The sequence below is a fragment of the Ochotona curzoniae genome, unplaced genomic scaffold, assembly GCF_017591425.1.
Source record: "Ochotona curzoniae isolate NIBS_2020 unplaced genomic scaffold, NIBS_Ocur_1.0 contig_908, whole genome shotgun sequence".
Classification (NCBI taxonomy): Eukaryota; Metazoa; Chordata; class Mammalia; order Lagomorpha; family Ochotonidae; genus Ochotona; species Ochotona curzoniae.
Window position 1 is genome coordinate 4,327,084 of NW_024466607.1, and position 17,224 is coordinate 4,344,307.

The 17,224-nt window shown below is 50.1% G+C and overlaps 1 protein-coding gene across 9 annotated transcripts in view; it reads left to right on the plus strand.

Annotated features, from left to right (window-relative positions):
• Positions 1–5,775: 5,775 nt before the first annotated feature.
• Positions 5,776–17,224, plus strand: part of MTMR14 (myotubularin related protein 14) — a 39,047-nt gene continuing 27,598 nt past the window's right edge. For 7 of the 9 annotated variants that reach the window (XM_040995130.1, XM_040995126.1, XM_040995132.1 and 4 more), the window contains exons 1-3: positions 5,795–6,050; positions 7,595–7,743; positions 14,897–15,005. In XM_040995130.1, coding sequence (XP_040851064.1) covers positions 5,895–6,050; positions 7,595–7,743; positions 14,897–15,005 — 414 coding nt within the window. In that variant the 5' untranslated portion in view covers positions 5,795–5,894. Of the gene's footprint in view, positions 6,051–7,594; positions 7,744–14,142; positions 14,622–14,896; positions 15,006–17,224 lie in introns of those variants that run through there. The other 2 variants (XM_040995125.1, XM_040995133.1) reach the window with 2 other exon arrangements.

The window sequence follows — 17,224 nt, forward strand, 5'->3', positions numbered from 1 at the left end:
GGTGGCTCAACTGATTAATCCTTCTCCTGCAAGCATCACCATGTCATATGGGCAATGGTTTGTGTCCTGACTGCTCCACTTTTTTTTTTTTGATGTTTCACTTTTTTAAAAAAAGATTTATTTATATTTTTTACAAAGTCAGATATACAGAGAGGAGGAGACACAGAGAGGAAGATCTTTCGTCCAATGATACACTCCCCAAGTGACCACAATGGCCAGTGCTATGCCAATCCAAAGCCAGGAGTCAGGAACTTCCTCCAGGTCTCCCACACAGGTGCAGGGTCCCAAGGCTTTGGGCCGTCCTCGACTGTTTTCCCAGGCCACAAGCAGGGAGCTGGATGGGAAGTGGGGCTGCTGGGATTAAAACCGGTGACCATATGGGATCCCAGGCACATTCAAGGCGAGGACTTTTAGTTGCTAGGCCACGCCGCCAGGCCCTCCTTCTAATTTTGAAATCAGCAGAGTCTTCTTTTTCCCTCCAGATTGTACTGGCAGTTCCAGTTCCATATACATTTAAGAGTCTTCTTACCTATTTCTTCGGAAGTGCTTACCGGAATTTCGCAGGTTGTGTTGAACCTGTAAATCAGAATCGACATCTTACAGTCAATAAACAAACAGACTCTCCCTTTTTTTGGGTTTCCTTTGATTTCTCAGCAATGCATTGTTTGCAAGGTACAAGCCTCGGATTTCTTTGTTTTGTACACTTCCCGATGTAACCAGATTGGATATTATCACCTTGTTAATGTGCTTTGTTTTAGATCCATATGTTCTCCTAGTTTCCACTTTCTCTTCATTTCATCCACCAATTACTTTATTCATTGCCCCATTATATATATGTGTGTGTGTATATATATGTATATGTATATATGTTTTTTTTTTTTATTGGAAAGGCAGATATACAGAGGAAGCTCTGCCTGCTGGTTCAGTCCCAAAGTGGCTACCTCTGAGACACTAACCTGCACCCACATAGGATCCTAGGCGTGCAAGGTGCAAGATGAGGATTTTAGTCACTAGGATACTGCACTGAGCCTATACATCTAACTTAATTTTTGTAAAAATCTTTATTTTCATTTTACTTGGAAGAGCAACAGGCAGAGCAACATCTTTTGGCTCATTCCCCAACTGGTCCATGCAGCCAGGTGTGTGCCAGGCCAAAGCCAAGGGGTGGGAATTCCATCCTGGTCTCTCTTGTGGATTTCATGGACCCCAGTACTGGGCCATCATCTGTCTGTTGCCTTCCCAGAGACATTAGCCAGAAGCTGCCTGGGAAGCAAAATAGCTGAGACAGCTACATTAAATTTTTATTTTCTTGGGCCCACATCGTAGCTCAACAGGCTCATCCTCCACTTCCAAGAGCCAGGATCCCACATGGGCGCCAACTTGTGTTTTGGCTACTCCACTTCTGACCCAACACAGTCAAGGTCTTAGGACCCTACACCTGTAAGGAGACCTGCAAGAGGCTCTTGGCTTCTGATCAGCTCAGCTCCTGTCATTGCAGCCATTTGGGGGATGAACCAGCAGTTGAAAGATCTTTCTGTCTCCCTTTCTCTCTACAAATCTGCCTTTGAAATAAAAGTGACTAAATGTACAACAAAAATGTACTTTCCAACTCTACATGAAATGCAAAAATTTTGCAGTGCTTTAAGTCATCCAACTCTTCTCATACTTTTTTCCCTTTTTCTTTTCTTCTTTTTTAAAGATTTTATTTGTTTTTATTGGAATGGCAGACCAGAATTTATGGCGAGAAGGAGAAACATAGAGAAAGATCCTCCATCCAGTGTTTTACTCTGCAAATGGCCGGCTGCATCTGCTGGAGCTGAACCAATCTGAAGCTAGGAGTGAACTGTATAAATCATATCTGGATGGAAAATTGTTTAAAAGCTCTTAGGAGCCTAGTTGTTTTTTAAATGGCTCTTGTGAACATTCCTTAAGGAAAAAAAATTGATTCATATTGAAAGGCAGAGTTAAAGAAAGAAGGAGAGACAGAGAGAGAGAGCCTCTGTCTACTGGTCCATTCGCCAAGTAGCTGCAACAGCCAGAGCTGGGCTGTTCCAAAGCAGAAAGGGGTCCAGAAGCTTCAAGGGCCATCCTCTGTCATGTTCCCTACCGTGTGAGCAGGGAGCTGGAATGGAAGTGGAGCAGCCAGGACATGGTCCAGTGCCCATATGGGATGCTGGCACTTGGAGGTAGAGGATTAACCAGTTGAGTCAACATTCCCTCCCCACACACATTTTTTTCAGAAGTTGTTGTTTGGATACATTTTTGTTTGTTTATTTGACAGGTAGAGTAACAGTGGAAGAAAAAGAGGATCTTCTACCCTCTGGTTCACTTCCCCAAATGGCTGCAACAGCTAGAGCTGGCCAGGCTGAAGTCAGGAGCCAGGAATTCCACTTGAATCTCCACATGGATGGCAGGTGCCAAGTCCTTGTGCCATCTTCCTCTGCCTTCCCTAGCCTGTGAGTAGGGAGCTGGGTCAGAACCCGACCAGGGCCTGAGCTTGCACTTCAGTCTGAGATGCTGGGTATCTTGTGCCACATACATAACAGCTGCAGGCCAGCTGTAACGAGTGTGCTTCTTACACCCAGACTCCATTTTGCACCTGTTGGTGGTCTGTGTCAATGAGGGTATTCTGCAGTGATTTCATCGTGCTTGGAATGGCGAGACTGACAGCAATTCAGAACTGTTGAATTATCAAAACCACTCTAGCAGGAGCCTGGGAGCGTGCCCCACAGTGGGGACCTGGGATGAGTGGGAGGCTGGGTGGGGCTTCTCCCTTTATCTCCCCCTTTACCCCAAATACAGAAAAAAAAAAAAAGCAATAATGTGGAAACACTAACCTTACCCAGTTACCTTGTGTGTGACCCTTTTTGCCCTAATCAACTATGTAAAAATTGTGAAAAATAAAGGAAAAAAAATCTTGCAGAAGTTCTCTGGGATCCAGAAAGGCTTTTCAGAAGGCGGACTTCTGGGCCTCCTTCTTCCAGGTTTTCATCTTTCTGAAGTGGCCTTCTAAATCCCACAGGCTGGTCTTTGCCCTCCCACACTGTGGCAGAGGCTCTCAGGGAAAGAGCCCCTGGGCCTGCCTCGGCGGGCCTCCTATCCCTCAAGGCTCCTCCCTGGCTTCAAGCCCAAAAGTCACTTCACACAGGGCTCAGCTTTTATGGTGGGGTTGGGCAGCCACTCAAGCATCGAGCAGTGTCCCACAGCACCGACTGGCCCATTAGTACACTCCGTAAGGGGATGTCTTCTTTATTAATCTCACTTCCTCATTCCTCTGTAGATACTTTTGGGGATCGTTTCCTTATTTAATGGCTTGCATGCAAACTTGGGTCACGTGGACTGCTTCTACCAGAACCAACACCAAAAGCAGAAGTTTCTAGAAATGCTTCCCTACAGACCACTTCCGCTGCGGATGGGGGTGAACTGGGTGGGAGGGGAGCAGAGACGAACGCTGCAGCTCAGCATGGCTGTTTCCCCCACCTGCTGCCGGCTGACCACACTGGAAAGATACAAGGTTCATTGCCAGGATGTTGGTTCTCTAGCCATTATTCACTTCCGCAAAAGTGCAAGAAGATCACACATTTAAGTCAGCTGAATTCTCAGCTCTGTAGTCATCCCTAGAAAACTTGCAGGGCCGTGTTCAAAGAGACACTGTCTTCACTGTCTCTGTAGCCAGAGGGCAGCCTAGGCTCAAGACCTGGCCCAGGACTTGGTTTTCCAAAGGTGAATTTGTGTCTCCTGCAAAAATAATAATAATAGGGCCCAGTGCGATGGCCGCAGTGGTTAAGGTCCTTGCCTTGCATGTCCAGATCCCATATGGGCGCCAGTTCTAATCCCTGCAGCTCCACTTCCCATCCAGCTCCCTGCCTGTGACCCAGGAAAGCAGTCGAGGACAGCTCAAAGCTTTGGGACCCTGCACCCACGAGGGAGATCTGGAAGAGGCTCCTGGCTTTGGACTGGCATAGCATCAGCCGTTGCGCTCACTTGGGGAATGAATCATCGGATGGAAGATCTTCCTCTCTGTGTCTCCTCCTCTCTGTATATCCGCCTTTCCAATAAAAAAATATAAAATAAATCTTAAATAATAATAATAATAAAAATCTAGACTGTAGATGCAGAGCTTGCATAATCACACGCAAGGATCTTGGATCTGGGATTCCCAAGACCCTTGGGCCCTCAGCGGCTCTGTCAGCTCACCAGGCGTGAGTAGCTTCCACAGAGGCCTTTTTTTTTTTTTTTAAGATTTATTTTATTTTTACTGGCTTCAGATTGGCTCAGCTCCAGCCGTTGCGGCCACTTGGGGACTGAACCCTTGGACGGAACATCTTCCTCTCTGTCTCTCCTCCTCTCTGTATATCCGCCTTTCCAGTAAAAATTAGAAAAACAAAACAAAAAAACAGGAAACTTAGGAGGGTGCTACCAAAAGTTCACGGAAAAAGAGAAATCTATTTTAGTCCAAAAATATTGAAATTCATGCCTACGTTTTTTTTTTAAGCTGTATTTATTTATTTGCAAATGTATGGGGGATTCCAAGCTTCGGAGCATCTTCTGCTGCTTTCCCAGCACATCAGCAGGGAGCTGGATAGAAGTGGGTTAAACTGCCACAGCATCAGCTTCTCAAGCTGAAGATGTCACTGCATTCTCACCAGAACTGCTGAAATCAAAGGAAGGACCAAGTGTGGGCAAGGATGTGGCCCTCCCAAAATGCCGATTTGCGGCAGATGCACATGTAAATACCATAACCACTTGGGGACACTCTTGCAGAGCTGTATGGACAAGACAGAAGTTCTGTGAATAATCCAAAGGAGCATTATTTTAATAACCCAAGCCTTGAAACAACATAAGCCAGCAAATGACCAAACGGGAGTCGTCGTGTGTTCATTTAATGGAATAACAGTTACAAGGAATGCACTCGGAAACAAACTAATCTCAACAACCTTACATGGAGGTAAAGTAGCCACCCAGCAGATACTGTGAAGGTCACCGACAGGTAAAGGCGACCTCAGCTTTGTGGGGTTACCTGGGGGGCACAAAAAAGACAACAGTGAGGGCCGGTGGGGCTTCTGTCAGGCAAAGGACCCCATTTGAGAGTCTGAAGAGGGCAAGCCAGCCCATCGGACGCAGCATGGTCACTGCTGAGCTGGTGCGTCACTATTCTGCTTTGTAAGGACAGTTCTAGAATTTGGAGATAAAATCACGTCAGTTCCCGGAATGGGGCGGGCCTGAGCACGTCGCAGAGATGGCCTGGGATGAGTCCCGTTGGGACCGATCCGCGAGGTCACCCCTCGTGAAATGCCCCCGAAAGGAGTGAGGGGCTTTTCAGACAGTCTCAAGCAGTCACTGTACCCCTCGACCACCTCCATAGAACAAGGATGGTGAAAGCATGCCCTACGTTCCATGGGACATGCGAGGGCGGCGGGAGAAGAGGCGCTTCCTGATAGCTCGGGTTACCACGGCAGTGACCGTGGCCACCACAAGCGGGTGGCTTCCCGCGTTCCCTCCTCCCCCCGGCATTGGTCTAGTCCGCTCCTCCCGCCTCTCCCCAGGCTGCCTCCCACCCAGCGCCGCATCACTACCCCCGCTCCAAGAGCCTCAATGGTTCAGCCCGGTTTCCCCAGGGGAAACCCCGAGGGGCGGAGCGCGCAGCTGCGTGGCGCAGCGTGCGCTTTCCTCAGATCACGTGGTCGCTCCGCGAGGCAGGGGTGGGCCGGGAGCTAGTCCCTGGTTCCGATTGGCCGGGGCCAGGATCAACATCCGGCGGGGCGGGGCGGCGCCGGAAGTGGGCGCGGAAGGCGGCGGCTGAGGCGGTCGGGGAGGTTCCGGCGTCGAGAGTCGGTTCCTTCAGGTGCCATGGGCCGGGCTGAGACACCCTGAAGGGGACGCTAGGCTGGACTATGGCCGGCGCACGAGCCGCCGCCGCCGCGTCGGCGGGCTCCTCGGCGTCCTCCAGCACCGGGGCGCCCCAGGAGCCGGGACTCGTGGAGTTGCTGGAGGAGTTCTCCCGGACTCAGTACCGAGCCAAGGACGGCGGCGGCACGAGCGGCTCCAAAGTGAGCTGGGGTGGTGGGTCCGCGGTCCGCGCGAGGCTTGACGTTCAGTGGGGTCTGCACGGGGCTGAAGGGAGAGCAGCATGTGTGTGCAGGGGTGTGGGGGGCGCGGGAGGAGGTCCCGCTGGACAAGGCTGTCAGAACGGGCCGAGTTCGTTCGTCCAGCTCAGGGGTCTGCGCGGGGTGGCTGGAGGCAGGGACCGGCGTGGGCCGAGCAGCCATACCCTGGTAAGGCCGTGCCTTTGCGTCCCCCCAAAGAGCAGGAGGACTCGGGGTCTCCCTGAGAGCCGGGCTCAGTTCCTCCGCCGGCTTCCCTGCAGTTTTCTTATCTGGCCCGCAGCCCACGGGAGCCCCAGCCGCGGTGTGGGGTGTCTGTCTCGCGGGGTGGCTCTGGCAGCTTCAAGGATCGGGGTTCCGGGAGGTACCTGTGTTGGGGCACACTGTGCAGGACCCCACGGTTTCCAGAGGACCACCAGGGCTCCTGTTAAAAGTGAGGTTGCCCAGTCCCTCGCGGTGCTTTCTGCAGGACTTGTTGATGGGGGCACGTGCTGCGAAACCCGAGGATCCCTGTTCGAAGCCTGTGGTTTCCTTTTTCCCTCTCAGGTAGTCTTTCCAGGGGCTGCACTTGCAGCCTGGGTGGGGCATGCGCTTGCAGTCTCCAGGGCCACAGAAAGCCCAGGATGGCAATTGGTCTGGCCTGGCCAAGGCCACGAAGGGACCCAAAACCCAGTCAGTTTTTATGCTGATAAAAACTGAGAGATGTTTTAAATACTCAGCTGGCCTTTGGTGGAAGCCAGTTCCTTAGCCTGCTGTACAAAACCTGGTTTTCCTGAACCGCCTTGGTTCTTGCACTTCTCTGGAGAGGGTTGAGTTTGAGCTGTGTAGCCGTTTGGAGCCTGTCACACTCTGGCATTGGTGCTGCACGGTTGGCACCCCTTTTCTTGTAAGCCACTTCAGGGTGAGCCGTTCCTTGCATTCCACAGACACATGGTGTCCATGGAGCCAGTGCTCCCTGTGGACACACTGAGGACTTCCCGATCACTGGTGGGTGACTGGGGGACAGGGAGGAGGATGGTGGGAAGCCTGCTGCTGTCATACTGGGCAAGGTCCTGCCCTTGGTTTTCTGAAACAAGATTTATTTTATTTGAAAAGTGGAGTTCTGGAGAGAGATGGAAATGATTTGTCCACTAGCTCACTCCCCAAAGGCCACAGCAGCCAGGGCAGGGCAGGCCAAAGCCAAGGCCTAGACTCTGTGAGGGTCTCCCCAGGGTGGCAGGAGCAGAGCACTTAGGCTGTCTTGTGCCTTCTCGGGCACATTGAAAGGGCGCTGGCATGGAAATGAAGCAGGTGGGATGCTCGTGTCGCAGGTGGCAGCCCACCGTGCCACGGCTCTGAACCCTGTAGCTCTGTGGTTGAACAGGTTGTGCATTGTTCTGCCAGCAGCGGGTGACATGGGTTAAAGAGCCGTACTTAGTGCCTGGATCCCAACACCATCTAAGAGCCCTTGCTTGCTGTGCCGCGGTTCTCAGTTTATCTCTGTGGCGCAGGTGGAGCGCATCGAGAAGAGATGTCTGGAGCTGTTTGGCCGGGACTACTGTTTCAGCGTGATTCCCAACGTGAATGGGGACATCTGTGGCCACTACCCCCGGCACATCGTGTTCCTCGAGTATGAGAGCTCCGAAAAGGAGAAAGACACGTGAGCATCCTGGGACTGCTGGCCACCAGGCTTGAACACCCGGGAATCTCCGTCTGTTTTAGGGCCAGCTCACTTTTCCCATCTTTACCTCAGGGCTTGGTTAGCCAGATTGGCACATGGTAGGAGTTCCGGCCCTGCTTATCTCTTCACTCCCTTTCTCAAGCTTGTTGTCCTAAAACAATTGACTTGGTGCCTGCAAATTCTCTTGCCTGGGAGGTATGCTGAGTGAAGACAGACGAGGGAATGTCCCCGCTGCCTGGCTGAGGTGCTGGCTGCTCCTTGTTGGCTGCATCACCAGCTCTGGGCCAGCAAGGAAGCCTTTTTGTCTTTAGTTGTTGTTTTCAATTTTCTGTTCTCCACTCCATGCTAATTACCCTTTACTGCCAGGACAGTTAACATTCTAGATAAGTGACCCATGTAGCCACTGAGAGAAGGGGCTAATCCAGGCCTGGCATGTTGTAGGAATTGGAAATAAGAGTCCCCGTTAACTAAGTGCTGTCTGGTATAAGGGTCGTGGCAGGGTTGACAGCAGGCCCCAGGTGCAGGTTGGGGCTTGTGCTGGCAGTGGCCATGGCAGCGGTTTGCCTCTGATAGCCAGGCACGGTGCTGGGGCTCCAGGAAGTGCTCTCTGTTGATATCAGAGCTAGCTTCATGAGTCTCCCTGCCCACTACTGAGAGTTCCCAGGAGCTGGTGTGAGCCACCAGAGGCACCCTGGCCTCATGCGGGTAACGCTGCGAGGAGAGCAGGACTCTCCACATCCCCAGAAGCTCACCAACAGGGCAGACTCTGGCTGGGGCTGCAGCGTCACAGGTGCCCAGGCGCACTTTACGGTCCTAGAAGTCCTACAGTAAGCATGCCGGGAGAGTGTTCAGTTCTACCTGGTGCGTGATTTAACAGACAAGGAGGGGTGCCCCTAAAATGTCCTTTGTGGTCAATTTATGTGACGTCTGGTCACTGGCCCTGGAGGTGTGAACTGTGGATGTGGCAGTCAGTTGTGGTGTGGTGCCAGTGTCCCCTGAGATCACGCCATGACCTCCTAGGTGGCTGATATATGCAACAGGCTAAGAGTTCAGGCCCATGAGGGGGATGGGAGTGGGGCAGATTCTGCATAACCTAGTGGGGAAGTTAATACAAGCTGAGCTGACCCCTCTGTGAGCAGGAGGTGTCGTGAGTATGCCCTCTCAGGAGGAAGCTGTGGGTAAGGACTGTTACACGTAGAACACACAAGGTGTATCCTAAATTCAGCTGGATGCTCCAAGAACACCAGGGTCCCCACGCCTCAAGGATTGGGCTTTGTGGGGCCAGTGTGGGGCACAGTGGGTAAAACCGCCACTTTGAATACACATGTGAATATTATATGACCATACAGTGAACCAGTTTGATGAATTTAAGCTGCTGCTTAAGACACCGGCTTAAGGACCCATATTGGGTTCCAGTTCAAGTCTTGGCAGCTCCATTTTCAATCCAGCCCCCTGCTAATGTGCTTGGGAAAGCCGTGGAGGCTGTCCCGAGTGCTTGGGCCCCTGCCACATCCATAGGTGACCTGGTTGGATTTCCTGGCTCCTCACTTCACCCTGGCCCTAGCTTTAGCTGTTGTGGCTATATGGGGAATGAACCAGTGGGTGAAGATCTCTTTCTCGATAATTCTCCTTTCAAATAAATATATCTTTAAAAAAAGTAAGAATCAGACTTTGTTACAAACCCCCTTTTTAGTAGTTCTTACCCCTTCCCCACTGCTTAAACCTTTAAGCTAGAGTTTCTTTGCTGGGTGTGTTTTTATTCTCACCCTGCCCCTCTGCTCCTCTTTCTCTCAGTGCAGGCGGCTGCTTTGCCCTCTCTGGCCTGCAGCTCAGCTCTGGTCCCAGGATGTTACTGAGTCAGCCACTTGAGGGTCTTTGTACAAGGCCAGCTTGGCAGATCTGAGGTGTGACCAGAGAGTGGCAAGCCACCCTTTACCATCCATCCATTGAGGAAGGTTTCTCCAGAGCAAAACACATGGGGTGCTGGTTTGTTTTAGTGTTAGGGAGAAGGAAGCCAATAGTTACTGATTGCCTTTGGCCCTTGTGAGGCTTTTACACACTAGCTTATTTGTGTCCTGCAGCCACCCAGCAAAGAAGGCGGTGTTGCTTCTGATTTAACAGACAAGGCAGTGAAAGCCCAAAGAAGTGACTTGCGTTGGCCCAAGATCGCTGAGGGAGTGAGTGGTCTGGACATGTACCTGCCAGTGCATTCTCTTTCTTTGTCGACTGGCTCTCCAGGCCAGGGCCTCTGAGCACATCTTTAACTTGCGAGGAGCTGATGGGTTTTGCTTTTACTTCTGGCAGTGCCTTGAGGTAGTGTTGAGATGACACTGAGTGGGCAGTACCTCTTTGTCATTAAAGGAAAAGGAACTTGCATAGGAAGAGATGGAATTTTTGCTTCTTTCTGTACCTGGCTTTGGTATTGCTGTGGCACCAGTTAGACTGAGTCAGAGTAGAACTGGTTTCTGGCAGTGCTATCCTCCTGTTCCCGTGTGTGCCCTGTTCAGTCCATTATTTGGAAATAGAAGCTTGGACAGGATGTGTTTATCAGCGGTGTTTATGGAGTTGTTGTCTTTTTTATTGGAAAGGCAGATCAGATTTTACAGAGAGAAGGAGGGACAAAGATCTTCTATCCACTCGGGGTGGATGCATTGGCCAGAGCTGAGCCAATCTGAAGCTAGGAGCTTCTTCCAGGTCTCTCATGCAGGTGCAGGATCCCAAGGCTTTGGGCCATCCTCCATTGCTTTCCCAGGCCATAAGCGGGGAGCTGGATGAGAAGTGGAGTAGTTGGGACATGAACTGGTACCCATTTGGAATTCTGGCACTTACAAGGTGAGGATATAGCCATTGAGCCATCGCCCTGGGTCCACTGTCTGTGTGTCTGTCTCTCTCTATTTTTAGATATATTCATTTGAAAGGCAGAGTTATGGGCCTGGCACAATAGCATAACAGCTCAAGTCCTCACCTAAAAGCACCAGGATCCCATATGGGTGCCAGTTCTAAACCCAGCAGCCCCGCTTCCCATCCAGCTCCCTGCTTGTGACCTGGGAAGGCAGTAGAGGATGGTCCAAAGCCTTCGGACAGAAGATCTTCCTTTCTGTCTCTCCTTCTCCCTGTGTATCTGACTTTCCAATAAAAATAAATAAATCTATTTAAAGAAAAAGAGTTACAAAGAGAGAGAGAGCAGGATACAGAGACAGAAAGAGAATCTTCTATCCACTACTTCATTCTCCAAATTAACACAATGGGCGGGGCTGGGTCAGACTATCTAAAGATCCAAGCCGAAAGCTTCTGCTCAGTCTCCCACTAGTATGTAGAGGCCCACCCAGTTACTTGATCCATCTTCCTCTGCTTTCCCAGGCACTGTAGCAGGGAGCTGTGTGGGAGGCGGAACAGCCGGGACTCAGACCACCACCCTTGTGGGTTGCTTGCACTGAAGGCCGCATCTTTAACGGGTGCGTCACAGCAGCAGCCCGAGTTCCTGTTTTCTCCTAGTCTCTAGGGATCAGCTGGACAGCGTATAGTGAAGTCTTAGCGCAGGGTTTAGTGTATAAGCAGCAGCATGAAAACCAGAGTGACAGACCTAGCGCTGGGTGTTTGGGGCAGTGTGTGAGTTGTTGCTTACTTGGGACAACCACATCCCTTCTCAGAGTACCTGGTTTTGGTTCCAGATACTCGGCTTCTTATGTAGCTTCTTACCTGTGCGTGGTCCGGGAGCAGGAGGTATTGACCCAGTGCTTGGCTCTCTGCTACCCGTGTTGGAGATCCAGATTGAGTTCCTGTGGCCTGGCTCTTGGTGGCCCAGACTTGAAAGCTGCAGGCACATCATGGATTGAGCCAGTGCAAGGAAGGGGTGGGTGTGTGTGTCTGCCTGTCTCTTTTTCTGTCTCTTTGCATTTCAGTTAGAATGAAAAGAAGTTTTAAAATGGTTAAAACACAACAGCAAAAATAAGTGGATGTAGTTCTCTACCTGTATGCACAGGTATCGCATATGGGCACCAGTTCATGTCCCAGCTGTTTTGCTTCTGGTTCTGCTTCCTGCATATGGCCTGGGAAAGCAACTGAAGTTGGTCAAAGTCTTTGGGACCCGGAACCCATGTTGAATACAGGAAGAGGCTTTTGGCTTGGTTCAGCTCCGACCATTGTGGCCATTTAGGGAGTGACCAGCAAATGGAAAGTCTCTGTCTCTCCTACTCTGTAAATCTCCCTTTCAAGTAAGAATAAATAAATTTTTAAAGAAAAAACAAAAGAAGTGAGCCCCTCTTACCTGTTCTTGGACCTTGGCCATCTCCGAGGGCTTCCTCTGCAGGATGAATTGAGAAGAGGTGGCATATGTCCCACCTTTGTCTGGCGTCAGGGAGCAGCACAATGACCCCCTCTGAGGAAGTTTTGGGGATGTAAGGGAGGCATGCTGTTGGTCTGCTAGAGTGTCCTTTCTGTAACAAAGCCACTTTGTGTTTTATTTCAAAATAATTTGGTGTATAAATGTTGCTCACATCCAGTCTGTTAATTCGGTTAAACATCAAGGCATCTCACCTCCTGGCAATGTGTTAGCCCAAATTTATTAATTCTTAAATCTACATTGATGTGTTCAGATGTAGCATGTACTATACACAGCTCAGTGCTCAGCACTGCAATGAAAGTATCCTAAGGACAAGAGGTAATAAAAGTAAGAAGTAGAGAGAAAACATAGGCTGAGTTTGCTCCTTAGTGAGAGGAGTTGAAAGGATAAACCAATGAACAGCCCAAGCAGAAGAGGCGCATCTTTGCATTTGGGATGCCTGGAGTCCCCAGGCAGTGCATTGAGTGCAGAGAATTGGAGGAGGATGGGATCTGAGAAAATGGCATGGAGCTGGCTAGCGGAGGCCAGGCCCCAGCAGAATTTTGAAGTCTCTGCTTTTAATACCATCAGCCTCCAGACACAAGTAAATACAGCTCACTTCCTCCCCCTGAAACAGCATTTGGGTTCAGGCGTATATGGGGAGCCATGCACTAACACAGAGATCCTTAGAGAAGTTTGAAAATGTATCAGTTTGGGCCTGGTGGCATGGCCTAGCAGCTAAAGTCCTCGCCTTGAACGCGCTGGGATCCCATATGGTCACCGGTTCTAATCCTGGCAGCTCCATTTCCCATCCAGCTCCCTGCTTGTGGCCTGGGAAAGCAGTCGAGGACGACCCAAAGCCTTGGGACCCTGTACCCGTGTGGGATACCTGGAAGAAGTTCCTGGTTTCTGGCTTTGGATCGGCATAACATCGGCTGTTGCGCTCACTTGGGGAGTGTTTCATTGGACGAAAGATCTTCTTCTCTGTATATCTGACTCTCCAATAAATAAATAAATCTTAAAAAAAAATGTGTCAGTTCAACCCCCTGTAGCATGTGTCATGAAGGCTCATCCTAGGGCTTCAGTGGCTGCCACTGGGCCGGTCTGGATCCAGGGGCCAAGACTTCATCTACGTCAGCCGTATGGGTGCAGGGGCCCAGGCACTTGGATCATGTTCCGCTGCTTTCTCAGGCACATTAGTAGGGAGCTGGATCGGAAATAGCCCAGCTGGAACTTGAACTGGTGCCCATGTGGCCACAATGCTGGCTCATCTTTTCACATTGTTTCAAGTATTTTATTTTTAGTGCAGAGAGGGTACAGAGATAGATTTTTTTTTCACCCACTTGTTCACTCCTTAGAGCCCCTCGACAAATGGGACTGAGCCATGTCAGAGCTGGGAGCCCAACCCTCCATCCAGGTCTGCATGGGTAGCAGGAGCCAGGTACTTGAGCCATCACTGAGCTGCCTCCCGACGAATGCATTTGCAGGAAACTATCAGAAGTAGAGTAGCTGACACTCCGGCCAATTGTAAGTGTTGGTCTATGGAATGCAGGCATCCTAGTAGGAACTTAACCAGTGTGCCAGATGTCTGCCCAAAGCTAACCCTTCAGGAAGAAAGATGATTGTATTTCTACGCTGCATAGCTGGGAAACCTTCCCTGCCTCATGATTCTGTCTGCAACTTCTTTTTTTGTTTTTTGTTTTTTATTTTTGACAATCTTTACATGATTAGGGCACAAAGGTTCAAGGGCTACAGGTAAGTGGGTAAGACTATTATTTCCACTCTCTTTTTCTGTGTTTAGAGTAAGTGGGGAGATAAAGGGAGCAGTCCCACCCAGCCTCCCACCACCCCAGGTCCCAGATATGGGGCATACTCTGAGGGTCTTACTCCAGTGGCTTTGATAATTCAACAGTTATGAATTGCTGTCAGTCTCCCTTCCAAGCACAATGAAGTCGCCGCAGAATCCATTGATTGACATAGTCCCCCTTAGAGTCTCCGTTTGCCCAGATTTTCACTGATTGTACTGTCCACTGCTCCGTCTGAGCCTGAGGAAGCTCGGCTCTGGCATTTGCACTCCATGGCAGACTGTGGAACCTGCACTTCTCTTCATGGTTGGGTTTCTGAGTCCATGTCTGCAACTTCTTATGCTGTTGGAAGCTTTGACAGGCTCGTGGCAGGCCCTTACTTCGGGGTTGGTAAGGGAGTGTTTGAGTGTAGATGCTGATTTTAGGGAATAGTAACTTGTTCATTTCTAATCATGCTGGAAGAGTGCTCTCACTACACTTCCTCATTAACAGCTGTGTCCCAAGTGACTTCTCTCAACTCCCTTTGCCCGAAGGTACCCAGCCCCGTTGGTTATTTGGACTCTTTCGGGTGGTGGGCAGATGCTGTTGAGGTATAAGAAACTTACAGCCACATGGGAATGTGCGCTCCCATCTCATCCCACCCCTCAAAGATCACGAAAATGGCCCCATGATTTCTAGAGGTGTCCAGAACGTCAGACTGTACCCTGAGACTTAAAGCCTGGACATTTGAAGTGAGTTTGTGATGTTTGTTTTGGTTATGTACTGGGTCTTTAGCTTTTTTCTTTTCATCTAGTTTAGAAATTAAAATGACTTAAATTTTACTATGTAAAATTAGTATTTTTTTTCTTTTTCTGAAGAAATTCGCCAGTGACATAGAATATAAGAATAAAACCTCTGTGACATTTCACTCCAATAAGCAAACCTAACTTGGGGTCTGCATGAAGAACATATGGATGAAGTCCCCACTTGGGAACCAGCTGACTTGCCATTCTCACTCATGTATTAGGTTTGAGAGCACCGTGCAGGTGAGCAAGTTGCAAGACCTCATCAACCGCAGCAAGATGGCCAGATGCAGGGGACGGTTTGTCTGCCCGGTAATCCTGTTCAAGGGCAAGGTAAGGTCCACACCACAGCCTCATGCTCGAAGACCTTCACCTTTGCCCAGTGTAGGACTATTTTGTTCCCAGTATTTACCAGCCTGGGCAGTTGTTGGGTACCTGGTACTATAGAGAGCAGGCCAGAGAAAGTGACTGATTCTTTTTTCTTTTTCTTTTTTTTTTAAATTTAGTTAGTTTTATTGGAAAGTCAGATATGTGGAGAGGAGGAGAAACAGAGAAATTCCCCAAGTGGCTGCAACAGCCGGAAATGAGTGAGTCCAAAGCCAGGAGTCAGGAGCATCTTCCATGTCTCCCACACAGGTGCAGGGTCCCAAGGCTTTGGGCCATCCTCAACTGCTTTCCCAGGCCACAAGCACGGAGCTGGATGGGAAGTAGGGCTGCAGGATTAGAACCGGCGCCCGTATGGGATCCTGGCACATACAAGCCACTAGGCCACCACACCAGGCCCCAGACTGATTCTTTTATTTGAAAGGCAGAAATAGAGTACACAGAGGCCTTTGATTCATTGGTTCACTGCCGAAATGCCCAGCCTGAGCTGGGCAAGGCCAAATGCAGTAGCCCAGATCTTAAGCCAGGTCTACCATGTGGCATGCTTTCCAACCACTGGAGCCTTTACTATTGCTTCTTAGAGTGCACATTAACAGGAAGCTGTAGTTGCAAGCGAAAGTCAGATTGAAAGCTGGCTGCTTCGAGATCTGAGCACCATAAGCAACATCTCAGCTGAGATACCAGATGTCTGCACAGAAACAGACTGCATCCAATTGGAGAAGGACTGTGGGTGGCGAGTGTGTTCAGAGCGCAGCGGTCCCTCCTGTGTGGTCATTGGAACTGCCCAGGTTCAGAGCTTGGTTCTCTTAGACTTCTTGCCAGTGTGAGACTTGTCTGCTCTTCTAAGAAATAAGAATAGTGGATTGGGTGCGATAGCCTAGTGGCTAAATCCTCGCCTTGCATGTGCCAGGATCACATAGAGGCGCTGGTTCGTGTCCCAGCTGCTCCACTTCCCATCCAGCTCCCTGCTTGTGGCCTGGGAAAGCAATTAAGGATGACCCAAAGCCTTGGGACCCTGCACTCCTGTGGGAGACCAGGAAAAGGCTCCTGGCTCCTGGCTTCGGATTGGCTCAGCTCTGGCCATTGCAGCTACCTGGGGAATGAGTCAGCAGACAGAAGATCTTTCTCTGTAAATCTGCCTTTCCAATTAAAAAAAAAGAAATCTTTTTTAAAAAAATAACAATAGTAACACTGCCTGTATCAAAAGTTTGTGGAGTAGATTGAACTGGGCAAGTAAAATGTTGCTTGTTCATCTTTCAGTCATTGAGCAGGTGTTAAGTGAAAGTGTGTGGTGTGTCTGGCCCTGCTTCTCGCCTGAGATACCTCAGCAGGGAAGCAAACCAGACCCTGGTCACACGGGCTAACATTCCACTGGCAGTTACTTGGCCTTCCTGGTGTGGTTTCTTCTCACCACTTCCTGTTTTAGAAGCAAGAGATAATTCCAGTTTGTATACAAAGTGGTAAAGTATTTTTTCTGAGTTTACACAGCAGAAGAGCTGAAGTCAGAACCTTGCGACCTGCAGCAGCATCTAGGGTGTCAGAGGATCTTGCCAGGGAGAGTAGCATTGTAGACTGGCCAAGTGACCGCTGACCCGTCGAGAGCAGAGTGTGACTTCAGAGCAGTGGAGGACAAACAGGAGGCTGATTGACAGGAGAGTGTCCCAGACAGGTGATGCAATATGGCACTCTGCCGGAGCAGGGATATAAAGCAGGCAGATAGCATTCTGGGGGAAATTAGTCCAGGAGGATTTGAAGTACAGAGAGTTCGAAGGGGTGGAGTGAGCAAAGATGCTGGCCATTCGACATGCAGCGGATCCCCAAGTGTGCCATCTGCTGTCACCTGCTCAGGTCGACTGAACAGATCTCTCTTTGGAAAAGGCATGTATGGAAGTCAGTTAAACTGTTCTAATGGCTGTTTCCCAAAGTGTGTTCCACTCAGCAGCTGCCCATGGCAGTACGAGTGGGAATGTTCACTGTTTAACGGAATGAGAAGGCCTGCTCCCAGAGTGTCCAGACTCATAAAGGTTGTGGGCGTGTGCCCGCTTCCATCATCAAGGCTCTGGGAGGTCCAGTTCAGAGACCTGGTGAGGACATCACTGGATGTGGTTGGGGTGCCACACCAAGCTCTTGGAGTCTAGGGCTCCATCTCTAGGAGCGTGTCCAGATGG